Source organism: Spea bombifrons, chromosome 3, assembly GCF_027358695.1.
Source record: "Spea bombifrons isolate aSpeBom1 chromosome 3, aSpeBom1.2.pri, whole genome shotgun sequence".
Taxonomy (NCBI): domain Eukaryota; kingdom Metazoa; phylum Chordata; class Amphibia; order Anura; family Pelobatidae; genus Spea; species Spea bombifrons.
The window spans coordinates 24,129,640-24,143,384 of NC_071089.1; the positions used below are offsets into that span (position 1 = coordinate 24,129,640).

Here is a 13,745-nt window from a genome sequence, read left to right on the forward strand (position 1 = left end):
ACATAAAAATATAAGCTCTGTGGAAGGTAAAGACATATGCATTAATTATCATTAAAGAAATTGGCAAGGTTAAAAGAAAAGGACTGGTATGAAGAATTAGAGTATGTATCTTGGTTTTGAAACAGTTTCTGTTTTTCCTGTTCTAGTATTTTATTGTGCTAGGGTCAATTGTTTCTGAATAAATCAAATTATATAGGTGCATGTGGAGTGTAAATCGTGCTATATATGACCACAAGTATGTGAACCCCTAATTTATTGAGTTTTTAGATTTTGTAGCCATACTCATTGATAACAGGTGTATAAAATCATATGCATGCTGTCTCCATTGGCAAACATGGTAGAATGGGGTGCACTGAAGAGCTAAGTGATTTTAAATGTGGTACTGTCATAGGATGCCGCAAGTCCGTTTGTGATATGTGCCCTGCTACATCTTCCCCGCTCTACAGCGATGATAATGTAAAGCCGCAGCAACTAGGAGTAACAGCTCAGCCAACAATCAGTAGCCCATACAGTCTCACATGCGGTTTACTTTCCGGGCCGATCCCTCATTCATTCACAAGCGCTGTGACATAAAATGGTTAAAGTGCAGGTTACTCTCTGGATTGTAAGCTTCTGAGCCGAGTCATATCCTCGTTATAGATAACTGGTTGTTTCTGATCGTTTTGATGGAGCGGTTTCGGTCGGGTAGTACGGTGTTTACAGTAAAAGTCTTACAGTTGTGTGAAAAGGAATCTGCCTCCTGTGTAATCTAATGCGCTGTTAAAACCTGATACCAAGTAAAAGGGAACCTGAGTGAAGAAACATCGCATCATTCTTAGGTCATTTATATAGCCAAGAAAATTGTGTATATAAATTATACACAACTGGGAAAAGGATACCAAAAATATGTTTATATACCTAACCCCTTACCATATCTAATTACCTAGTAACTAAAACCCCACCACACTATCTTCAAACTATAAGCTACTATGTTAACTTTAAATTATCTTAATTAAATTTAAAAGGCACTGCCTGTGTCATGTGACTATCCATGTCTGTGATTTGTTGTAGAATTGATCACATGCACAAATGTCAGGGATATTAGAATGTGAATCCAAGAAATGTCACTAGGTGTGCTATACCGTATCTGTCCACTAGATGGAGGCATCTCATTCAACCTGGCTTCCATCATGAGTCATTTTCCTGGGGTCAGAGGGATTTGCTGAACGTTCTCTGAGAGTCTTCTCCGTTTGTCATAAAAACCTCCACAATCAAACGAGAAATGTATTTAATCCTTAACATTTTCACTTGGATTATGTTGTCACATTTAAATGTCACTGGCACACCAAATACAAGACTTATCAAATTGAATATATACATACACGTGGGGTCCATATGTTTATAATACCCAACAATTAGCATGTCTGGGGACATTTAGACTTTACACAAATTTCGGGGGCAAAGAGTCTGGACCCAACTCCTTTCTAGTCTTCTCTGATTTTATTGCATCTGAGAAACCAGTTGTTGATTTTCTCACTGGTATATTATAGCTGAAAATCCCTGGTTATGTGTAGGCAACTTCATTCAGATGTAAAAAAATCATAAGATTAGAACAATTTCATTGCCAACATTGAGTCATTATAATGGAACTTTTATGATGGACTATTAAAGGAGAAGTTTCAGGGTCAGCTACTTTATTAGGTTCCTATGTATGGCCAAAACGATATGTGCTGGACATTCCAACAAATGACCTATAGGCACCAATGACTTCCACAAGTCGTGCCACGCTTGCTGGTATGTGTGTTGGGGCTTTTCATCTATGCCTATGCTGTCTTTAGGCTAGGATAGGTTTAAAAAATAAAAATATATAAATATATATTGAACATATTTTATTTGATGAGAATACTGACAGCTTGTATTACATGCATATAAAATATAGGGCTACTGGAACTAATGTACTAAAAATGTACTAATGTCATGTCCCGGTGCTCAGAATGAGTGAGGGTAACAGTGGGGGGGCAGCTGGGGTGTTGCCCTAGGTCAGAGCCCAGCCAAGATACATCATTGCTGTTCAGCTTATGCTTGTGTGACACATCTCATCTGGTCTATGTTTGTACAAGAGCAAAGTCTAAGAGCATATCCTTTCTATATATAAACGCAATCTTACAGTCCTGTTCAATAAAATGATTTTTTGGTTTTCTTCCAAAGTTTCCACTGTCTTACTTCCCGATCAAAGCCCGTGCGGAAACATAATATGCTTTACTTTGCAGTCTGCATTCAAAATTCCATCTTGCTAAACGGATTCTAGTTGGATAGATTGCCTCTGTTTGAAATTTGCTGACGCAGGACTAAGATCTCCATAGGAATTTCTGAAATAGCGACACAAGACATTCAGAAGTAAAAATAGCATTTGGTCCAATCCTTCTCCCGAGTTTCATGAGCGCCTGGCATATCCTGGAGAACAAATGCATTCAAGTTGGAACATTCCCTCTTCTGAACTCAACACGTTATTCTCATGGGAAAGGACTATTTCTCTTATCGTGATGCTCCGCTATCATTTACAACTGTATAAACTGTAAAATTTAGCATATTTTCCCTGTTTCATCTTTTCTCCATATTAAGTGCAGTGATTTGTATTCCTGCTTTCTGCTATTATCAAGATGTACCATCTGAAAGAATTGCCATGCTGTATATACCAACATGTAGACCAGCCTTCCTTTTGTTGCTGAACCTCTCGGGAGAAAACAAAAAGCTTGCTCTAAATCATAGGATTTCAATTAGGGTCTACTTATTAGTTCCCCACCAGTAGCTCTAAATACACTGCCATGCACATTTCTCAATACAATATCATGTTTCAGTTCCCAACAACTGAAAATTAAGTGACTATAAGCAGCAATGTCTCTAACATAAAAAGGATTTGATAATGAGATCCAAATTTCCATCCAAAATTTGCTGGCCTTCTCACTCACACTCTCATTCACTCACTCTCTCGTGCTCTCCAGATGTTTCCCTACCTTCCCTGCTTACCACTTCCCATTCTGCATCTTCTTCATGTTCTCTCTTTCATCTTGTCTTTTTTTATCTTCTTTCTTCATCCACATCTCTGCGGGCATAACTTGGTGCAAACTTACGCCAAAATGGTTGCTCTTCCTGTGACATCCTCTCTTAAGATCCCCCAACTTTAAAGTAAATATTTCAATAGTGGCCCTCTGTATGTGTGCTGATACCTAGATCAATGTAAATGAAAGAAAAATATAAACCCACTACTTGGCAACTCTTGAACACTTTCATACCACCGGGTCATCTTCTGTATATATATATCCCTGTGACTAGGGGTCCCTATTGGTGATGCGTCTTAAGTCATTCCTAGTACCCACTTGAAGTTGGGATGGCTGATTATAGCTTTGAAACACATTTTTTCTAACAGTCATTGTGAAAGTGATTCATTTTGTTCTTAGGAGATAATCCTTGGAGTGTTTTTCTTGTGTACATTTTCAACCTTTTTAGGTTAGAACATGCAGAGTGTTTATATGTAGAATAAATATTACTAGAATCCTGTTGATTCAGCAAGAAATATCAATTCTATTTTTGGAAGATCTGCTTCTTCCAGGCATGGCTGGAAGTGAAATAAACACAGTGAACTTGAGAATTATTTTAACGTGACTAACCTTTCAATGACTGAAATTGGTTTTTTCCGTTTCTGAAGAGCCATCACTGGTTCTCGTTAGACCCAGAACTACTTCACTGAACAAACAAAATGGACGTCCACTGATTACACCAATTGCCATTTGCACCAAGAGGAACAACTTGTAGGGGCATAATTTTTGGGTGGAAAATACTACTTTGGTAACTTTCTTGTTGGACAGCTGTGACCCCTGTAGTTACGCCAGTGGATGAGTGTGTAAAATCTAACTTGATGGCAATAATATATATGCCCTGAGACATTTACCAACATCTGCAGTTGACAATGGTGATTGCACACAGTTTCAGACAAAGGAGACTGAACTTGATAGAAGTTGTCCAACAAATGGCAAATTTAGCATGTGCTCCCTTTCTTGCTTTTTCTTCAAGTTACCTCGATTTTACCTTGAGCTAAACTCATGGATTGGTGAATACCAAGGGGAAACGTCTAGAAAATCAGTATCTTTCGAGGTAGAATCACTGTGAGAACTAGAGGCTACCAAACCTTTTTTCTTGGGTTCAATTGCATTTAACAGGTTGTGCTAATGACAACGGGACTTCTGATTTAAAGACCATGGGCCACTACCAAATTGTATTATTATTTTTATTTATTTATTGCATGCTTTACTTAGGCCATTGACTTGAGAAATATTGGCTGGTCTTCCTGTGCCAAGGAAGACTGATTATGAAGGTTTCTGTCGAATTACTGGTCTCTTTGCAGAGCATATTCCACAATATGGCCTCAAGATTCCCAAACTACGCCTGTTGTTAATATTAATATTACATACAGCCATTGTATAACCTTATGTTTTGCGTTACAATATTTTGTATTCTTCAGCGGCCTTCCTATAAATTCCCTACATTTTTTTGTAGACAGATTGCCTTCTCTACCATGTATAGCATCGACGCCCCTTTGACATTGCTGTGTTTTGGTAAAGGCTCATCTTAAGTTAGGATAGGAATAGATTTCTGGATTTACTCCAAATAGCCTATTAGTGTGTTCATTTCTCTTCCTGATAGCTCCCCAAACAGATTCTGATCACCACTAACGACTGCAGAACTGACTCATAATGCAAAGCGTGAATATCTTTTATCACTCAGAATTCCATAGGGGTGCTGAAAACATTGCCATCCATGGCAGAAGCGTTATAAAATAATAGCTGTTTTAGTAATTTAGTTCATTGGATGACTCTTTGAATGCTACTGTGTGAGTGTGATCTAAACATGGATATATCTGCCTGTATTTCCATTTTTTGGCAGTTTTGCCAGAGTAGTGATAGCCTACCGTGATATACATGGAAAGAAACAATTTTTCATATTGTATATTTTAGTCTTCATGTAACTGTACTCTGCCCTGGAAAAAAACATCACGTGCGAGTACCGGTAAAAAGTTCCTTCTATGATAAACGTTCCTTCTATGTTAGGAGTCATATAATTAATGGTCAAATTATTTCATCGATGTACCTTTTTACTGGAACTTCTTCCTCAGTTATTATTTTTACCTGGAACAATAATTAACACATAGTGTTAATCTGTTTACTTTATAAACCTACTATAAATGGGTCTTTGGCATCATGTCTTTAAATGGACACTCCAGCCAGCTGAGAGATGCCTTTAAATTACTATTTTATCCCCTTTGCAAATCCATGCAGAGATTCAGCAGAATCCTCCTGACCCTATCTCCTGCTTGCCACTGTGCCAGTGCTGTATGCTCACTGCCAACCAGCCAACGCAGGCTCGCCGTACCTGGGAACATTTGGGCTCCGGCTACCCGGAGCCTTCCCTTGTGGGACTGCACACCGGGGGTGTTCCGATGATGTCGGTGGGAGTTCCCGCTGAAATGAGAGGCGTTCCCGCAGCGGGAAACACCACCATTTAAATGGAAAATGGGCAGGGAGCGGGCGTGTCAAAACCCCGCTGCCATGACCCCGAGGATTCTGGTCTTGACTTGGAGAAGCAGTGCTTCACCCGACAATCTCCAGGTCAAACCTGGAGAGTTCCCATGTATGAGGCTCGCGCAAGACTTCCTGGGGGTACAAGACCCTTTGTGTATGTATGCAGAAAGCAATCTAATTGCCCTTAATGCTTTGTTCATTATTAGGCTGTGTGGGACTTTAGACTGTCTCTTTAAAAGAAGAGTAATCTCTTGATTTTTTTTATATATATATATATATATATTTGCATTCACCTACCCAGAATTCCTTGTGGTTGTGGCAGCACCATGGGATCACTGGGGAAAAAACAAGCCTGTTGGGGTACATTATATCAATAAAGAATTTTTGGCAGAGGGGTAAAACCTTTTTTTCATAGAGAATTAGCCTGAATAGCAAGCAACTAACTTCGCCCTTCTCTCTCAGTCCTGTACAATACACGCCCCGCAGTAAAATGTATCATACTTGGTGTAGATGAGACTCACACGTGGCTGGTGACACAGGTTAGTCGCTTTATTCCGCTCTGGGTGACAGATTATTAGGTCCATTATAGCAAAGATCTTTTGCTGATTGCATTGCTATTTGGTGACAGCTTCCCTCAACTCAACAGACTCCTCCAAACGTGCTGTTTACTGAGTAACATAATGACGTGGAAGCAGAATGAACCACATGACCCATCCAGTCTCCCCAATCTTCTATCTATTGAAAAAACACACACTTTACTTGGTTCTTGGCTCTGGATAGTTCAATGCCTGCCTCTGAGAATCCACAACCCCTCCGTGTCATGCTTTCCCACAATATAGTCAAGCTTCTTACACTTGACCTTTAGCCTGGGGCCCATTTTATATATATTTCAATGTTTCTATCATATCCCTTTCTCCCAGGTTGTGCATGTTGTGGTCCTTTGCTGTTCATGATGTTTGAGTCTGAAGACCATGTATTACTTAGTCTTCTTTTTGAACGTGTCTCTCTGTAACTTATTTATAAACTTATGAAAGTAATGTCTACGATACCAGACATAATATTCCAGATGAAGTCTAAGTGATCTATGGTTAGATGACCACCTCTTTCAAATAGAATATGTAATATTGTATTAGTGACTTCTGATTCACATGTACCCAGGTGAATGAAAGAAGGCTAAGCAGGGTACAGGGTAAGCAAGGTGCGCCTTCATTCTGGGACCAATGCTCCAGCTGTCTGATGAGGGAGTAATGCATACAATAAAGTGTCCCCACCATATGGGTTTAGTTGCCTGATATCACTATGTATTATGAAGGGTCATTCTCAGTGATCTTTTCCTGTAATGAAGGTTGTGCTGGCCCTGTATAATACAATGATAAAATCAGTGAGATAATTCTCCACATTAACTAAGCACTATATAGGGCCACCTTGATTCTCCCTGCAGAAAAATCGCTTTGCAGAGAAGATACGATTCAGTGAATATATAATAATCTATTCCAGTTTCCACAAAAAACTCCCCAGTGATAGTAAATGTAGGTCATCACTGTAGAAGCCTGCTTGCACCTCCTCAGCTCCATACATCAAAAAAAATACAGAGACATTTTAGTATAAGCTTAATTACTTTTATTAAACTTGCACTTGGAGACAGTATAAACCTAGCCAAGTCACTCTCTACAAAAAGGGGCTCACAAGGACTGTCGGATGGACAGGAGATTCTATTTCCGATTAGCTAGGCTCTGACCTCACTCATGATACAGCTGCAAGGTAAGGTCCACTTCAGCAGCATCTGCTTAATTGGGAGGTGAAATCACGCTGCCCTGTGCAGCTTCCCATGTCGTAATCCGTAAGGGCTGTATGAATTGGGGAAGGCTTAAGATGGACTCAACAAAAGGAGAATGAAAGTAAGCTGGAGCCGAACCAAAAACTGGAATCAGTTAACACATCCTTCCCGACTTGTGTCTGTGGAAAGCTCAACGTGGACGAGGGCTCCCCCGGGGTCTAGTTTGGCTCTGGCTTGCATGGTTGGCTTGCCCAGCTCTAGATAAGCAAAGTAAGTTCACACAAAAGTTAAACAAATTACAAGTTCACACAAGTTACACAAACTACAAATGTGCTGCAACTGAGATTGGTACATATTGTCCTATATACCTTACCTGTTTGAGATGGCATGAAAAGTAAATAAGTTCATGTATGCCATTCTGCAGTAAATGAGCAGTATTGCAAAACCTCATTAGGATGAGGTCATTACTTATGTACTGTGGTTATTTATTGCACAAACATTCATAATAGTAATGATTTGCCAATTTATGTCTCAAGAAAATGCACATTTTTATTTCTTTAAACTGATATGGAATTAAAGATATCCAGGCCACTGATATCTGCTAGTCATCTTCACTACAATGAAATCATCCAGAGCCATGCAGTCCTTCCCTTCCATATCATTAGAAGATCAGGACCGTGTTCTCTTTCTGTACCAGTATGTCTTATGGGTCCTCATGCTATCATTATATTTGGATATTGTAAATTTTAAGATTGCTGTTAAAATGTTATATACTTGAATATTAAATTTTATATTCTCTAATATTGTTGTGGAATCTGCTATAAATAAAATGTAATAATAATTATGATATAGATCAATGTCCTAACTCAACAATCATTACAACTCATTAATCATCAGTTTGATATAGGCTGAATTTACTGGAAAACACAGCAGGACATAGATACAGCAATTGACCTTTACAACTTCATACACTTAAAGCTAATTTGTAAAATCTATGTTATCGATTCTTTTCGGGCACTGTACATCATCTACAGTGCACCTGAGGTCACAAATGAGAAAGCATATTAAGCTTACATACCTTTTACATTGACTTTAACACTTTAAGTATTATTTCTGTTTGTAACTAATATAACTGACCATACCAAAGATATTTGCTTATATTCCAAAGCCTCCACTCCGCTCACAGAACATTTAACACAAACCACCCAGAAGCTTCTACTATCATGAGCACTTTGGTTGGGGCGATCTTCTAATTTTAACACATTTTAGTCAAACCTGGTGACCAATTTTAACAACAGTAGGGATGTGATGCTAAAACAGCATTGGGATTTATAAATTATACATGAATTGATATTAAAGTTAGGTGTATACAGTATACGGTGGCAGTAAATAATACCAAGAATGACTTGGAAAGCTCCATTTGCTTTGTTCTTATCTGGCAAGGATGAAAAACAAAAGCTCCATTGTCTTATTGACTGCTGGGATTTAAATTAGTTATGCCACCAGCAGTAACCTGGCCATACCCCATATCCAGAGCCGGCCTTAGGTGTTCTGGCGCCCCCTGTGCGAACTACTCCTCATGGAGGATGTTAAATAAAGTAAAAAAAAAACAACAAAAAAACGATGTTTTAATTTAGGTGCAGAGGGGGCGGCAGCGGACCCCGCGGCGGCGGCGGACGACGACCCCGCGGCGCCCCCTGGAGTGTGGCACCCTGTGTGGTCGCACAGGTCGCACACCCCAAAGGCCGGCCTTGATAGTTACCCAAACCCTACAGGATCGTTGTGCATAGTATCCATCCCTTCAAACTCGTTTTAGATCAACTTTGAGTAGGCTACAATCAGAGAGCGTTGACCATAGTCAACAACAAATGTCAATTAAAAACCCAGTCCTTGGGCTTAATATTCAATTTTGTCCATTGTTAGTATTGTCATTTTAAAATGTTGTATTATTGTTAATATCAAGGTTATTAATGCATCTCAAACATATATTATGGTACTCAAGGGTGTTTGTGTTTCTTGGAAACAGTTTTCTGTCCGGTTTATTAACGTGTGTTTCCCTCTTAGCCCACGACCCTCCTCCATCGGCTGAATACCATCATGGCCAGAATGCCGAGCCCTCCTCCCCCTGCAGAGATGACCACCGGCCCCGTTGCAGAGACGTGCTGCTACACCCAGGTGGGACACCATAATGATTCATCTTAATACAATTTAGTATATGTAAAGAAATGACTATAAACATGGTGAGATACCATAATGAATCATTTTTTAATAGGAAACGGGGAATGGCTGCAGGGTACAACTCAACTACTCAACTAGCATGCACCGTTTACCTAAATAATTACAATAACAGTTATTTCTCTTTCCCATGTAGCTTCCCCTTTAAGGGATGAACCCCTACATCAGCATGAGGCTAGCATGAGGCTCCCCATTATGACTGAATGGCATCGGCTTTGTGAGTCCTGCATTCTAAATGCTCTCCGTGTGGTACAGAAAGACTCAGGTAAAGGCTGGTTTCTTATTAGCTCCTAAGATATATTAATATTAAAACTACAAATATGATATAAAAAAACTGCAACCTGTATGATAACATGTCACCTAACTATGTACGAGTTCCCACCCAAACAATTCTTGATGTATATTATATTATATTGACATCAGGTAAACTGCTAAATGTTTAAACATATTTTTTTCTCTCTCTCTCTATTCCAGTTCTGAGTACCACACTATCTGAGAAAAAATGGGTAAGTTCAAATATTTTGCTCCTTGTTCATATAGCATTTATCAGATCGGTCCAAAGTATCCATTTCTGGATCTTTAAAGAACTTCTCACCTAGCCATGGAGGTTGTCATCATTTATGCTGGACGGTTTCACCGGCGGGTATCGTATCCCACTAACCGATTGTCTCAACCGGCCACCGTTTTTGTCAACAAGAAATGTCAATTAAAAACCGAGCCCTTTTTAGGGTTAATATTCAGTTTTGTCCGTTGTTGGTATTGTCATTTTGAAAATGTTGCATTATTGTTAATATCCAGGCTATCTTCAAATTGCAGAAATTGCTAGGGTTAATATTCAGTTTTGTATATCGCTAGTATTGGTATTTTTCAATGTTGTATATTGTTAATATTAAGGTTATTAATTAAATTGTATAACTTGTTAGTCAATTTGAAATTTTGTATAATGCTAATAGTATTTCTTTTTAATTTTGTATATTGTTAATCTTGTTTTTAAATTGTATACATTGCTAATATTAGGGTTCAAATGTTGTACATTACTATTGCTAAACGTTGCACATTGTTAATACGAAGTATTTTTGTGTGTTTATGTGTAAAGAGCGTGTCATAACCTAACTTCTTAAGCTATTCCTTCCTGTTATCTTCATTCATAAACCCATCAGACCTAAGCCAGCATGTTGCCTCTGATTTAAATGTACACGTGCAGATACATAGGCAGCGGCTGGCTTGTGCATGCGTTGTGTTGGACATGTTTACATGTATTTACCGATGTATAATAACCATTCATCTGTCTGTAACAGCTCGCAGACACCGACGTGGCCGCCGCCGCCACCAACATCAGGGCGTGCTGGCCATCGGGATTCAAGAAGGTGAGATGCATCTAAAGGCTATATTATGATATGTCGGCAGCGGTATACTTCTGTATGCTGTGCGTTGTACATGTTACACGTATGTACCCGCGTATAATAATCATTTCTCTGTCTGTAACAGGAAACAGCCTCCAGGAGGCGATTGACCGCCTGCTGACTGGAGAAGCGGCGGTCCTTCTAGAGGCAGAGGAAGGTAAGATGCTTCTAAAAGATATTTTATGATACATCTGCAGCTTTATACTTTTGTATGTTGAACATGTCTACACGTATGTACGTGTTTATAATAATCATTTATCTGTCTTTAACAGAGCAAAGCCTGCGACGTCTGCAACAGGGCCTCCGCAGGGACGTAGGAGGGTGGATTATTGGAGTAGAGGAAGGTGAGATGCATCTAAGATATATTATGGTACTCAAGAGTTTGTATTTCTTGGAAACAGTTTTCTGTCCGGTTTATTAACATGTGTTTCCCTCTTAGCCCACCTCCTCCTCCAGCGGCTGAATGACATCATGGCCAGAATGCCGAGCCCTCCTCCCCCTGCGGAGATGACCACCGGCCCTGTTGCAGAGTCGTGGGCTTATTCACAGGTGAGATACCATAATGAATCATTTTTCAATAGGAAATGGGGAAGGGCTGCAGAGTACCAGTCTTACAATATGGCTATCCTGGGACATTTGTTTGAAGTCATAACTTTTGTTATCATCTCTGGCCAGAACACCATGAAAGTTCCTGAATGCCGCCTGGCCGATGAACTCGGAGGACTATGGGAAAACTCCCGTTTCACCGACTGCTGCCTCTGTGTGTCTGGACAAGAGTTTAAAGCGCACAAAGCCATTCTGGCAGGTTGGTGGCGATTAAAAATTTAAAAAAAATATACAATTATTTCTAGCGTTTCCGCTGCTTTGCAGGTTGTTGAATCAATGCCTAAAGTTTGCTGTTACGGTACTTTAATGTGAAGTTAACTAAATGTATTCTGTCCCACTCAGCCCGATCACCTGTGTTTGGCGCTATGTTTGAACATGAGATGCAAGAAAGCATAAAAGTAAGTTTCACATTTTCGGGGCTGATAAGTTACCGGGCTATTACTGAAATTTAAGTTCTGTGCCTTTGCTGTCAAAACTAAGCAAACCTGCTTTTTTTTTTTATTTGTAGAACCGCGTTGAGATAATAGACGTGGCACCTGCTGTGTTCAAAGAAATGATGTGCTTCATCTACACCGGCAAAGCACCTAATCTGGACAAGATGGCGGATGACTTATTGGCGGCTGCCGATAAGGTGAGTGCGGGAGGAAAGCCAGTGTTTGGTTCCCAACAACTTTTTTCTTTCGGGTGACAGCCAGGCAAGCTGGTCCGTGTGGGGTTTGCTTCACCGACGGAATCTTGTAGAAAGCAGACCGTTTTTAGATGGTATGCAGGTCAGGATCTTTTTATTGAAGATGAAAGGGGGTTATGTGTAGGGGGAGGCATTTACAAAGTTTCCTTTTATTCTGGTTAAAGCTGCTCTCTGGTTCACTATAATAACTCTGTTAAGACACGAATCGGTGTTTTTAATGTTTGTTTTTTTGTTAGTCCAAAAGGCACCTTTTACTGGGATAACACTATTCCTCTTGTATTTTATCATGGTGGTTTTAGTATAGATCTCTGTACTCGCTAACATTCCTGTCTACCCGCAGTATTTTCTGGAACGCCTGAAAGTGATGTGTGAGGAAGCTCTCTGCAGCAACCTATCTGTGGAGAACGCAGCAGAGATCCTGATCCTGGCTGATTTACACAGCGCTGACCAACTGAAGACCCAAGCTGTGGACTTTATCAACTAGTGAGTGTGTTGGGATTGAGTGTATATTCTCATTGTCTGCATGTATGCTATATACTACTCCTTTCACCTGGTGAAGAATGTTCCCCTTTTATAGATGACCAAGTCGGTCCTCCCCCATTTTTTACTTGTTTGTTGGACTTATTCATAGTGGTAACCTTTTTGTTTTGCTCCTTTCAGCCATGCATCTGACGTTATGGAGACAGCTGGGTGGAAGTCTATGGTTGTTTCCCATCCACATCTGGTAGCAGAAGCATACCGCTCCCTGGCTTCAGCCCAGTGTCCTTTTCTGGGCCCTCCACGCAAACGTCTGAAGCAATCCTAAGAAGTTCCTGCAGGACCTTCCATCTTTCTCCTGAAGTCGATCATTAGTCTTCATCCCACCGTAAGAGACATCTGGTGGTCATTGTAGAAGGAATCGGAGAGTAAACGTACAGTTGGCGCTACCATTACATCGTGTGCTGCCACCTATATTTCACCTTTCGTATGGATGGACTTCTTCCTTCTATACCGGAGAAAGGTTGGAATACAAGACCTCCTGCAGAACTATGAATTTTATGGACATATTTCCTGACTTAGACCTAATCACAACTGGTAGCAGAAGCCTATCAGTTCCAGTTTTCAGTTTATTACACTTTTCTGGGTCCTCCACGCAAGCATCTGAACCAATCCTAAGTAGATCCTGCAGGACTTTCCACCTTTATCCTGGAGTCACTCATGATTCTTCATCCCATCATAAGAGACATCTGGTGGTCATTGTAGAAGAAGGAATTGAAGAGTAAACGTACAGTTGGCGCTACCATTACATCGTGTGCTGCCACCTATATTTCACCTTTCGTACGGATGGACTCCACTTCTTCCTTCTCTACCGGTGAAAAGTTGGAATATTACACCTCCTGCAGGATTACAGAATTCAAGGACGTATTTGCTGGCTCAGACGTTCCTCATTAATTTATAGGACCAGAGAGACCTTTACAGATGGAAGACCCTCCTTGTTCATA

At 40.1% G+C, this 13,745-nt stretch overlaps 1 protein-coding gene across 1 annotated transcript; it reads left to right on the forward strand.

Moving 5' to 3' along the window:
* Positions 1-7,300: 7,300 nt before the first annotated feature.
* LOC128483927 (speckle-type POZ protein-like) lies at positions 7,301-13,217 on the forward strand. Its single transcript, XM_053460248.1, has 11 exons — positions 7,301-7,316; positions 9,397-9,507; positions 9,704-9,832; positions 10,866-10,934; positions 11,056-11,127; positions 11,243-11,314; positions 11,410-11,775; positions 11,919-11,974; positions 12,085-12,207; positions 12,605-12,747; positions 12,925-13,217. Exons 1-11 carry the CDS (start codon positions 7,301-7,303, stop codon positions 13,067-13,069), a joined length of 1,302 nt encoding a protein of 433 aa, XP_053316223.1. The 3' UTR covers positions 13,070-13,217.
* Positions 13,218-13,745: the final 528 nt, after the last annotated feature.

What these genes read in the sequence shown, in the direction of transcription:
- LOC128483927 (XM_053460248.1), top strand. An exon ending in CCTTCTAGAGGCAGAGGAAG is followed by an intron (nt 11,128 to 11,242) that starts GTAAGATGCTTC and finishes TGTCTTTAACAG; the next exon opens with AGCAAAGCCTGCGACGTCTG. An exon ending in AGATGCAAGAAAGCATAAAA is followed by an intron (nt 11,975 to 12,084) that starts GTAAGTTTCACA and finishes TTTTATTTGTAG; the next exon opens with AACCGCGTTGAGATAATAGA.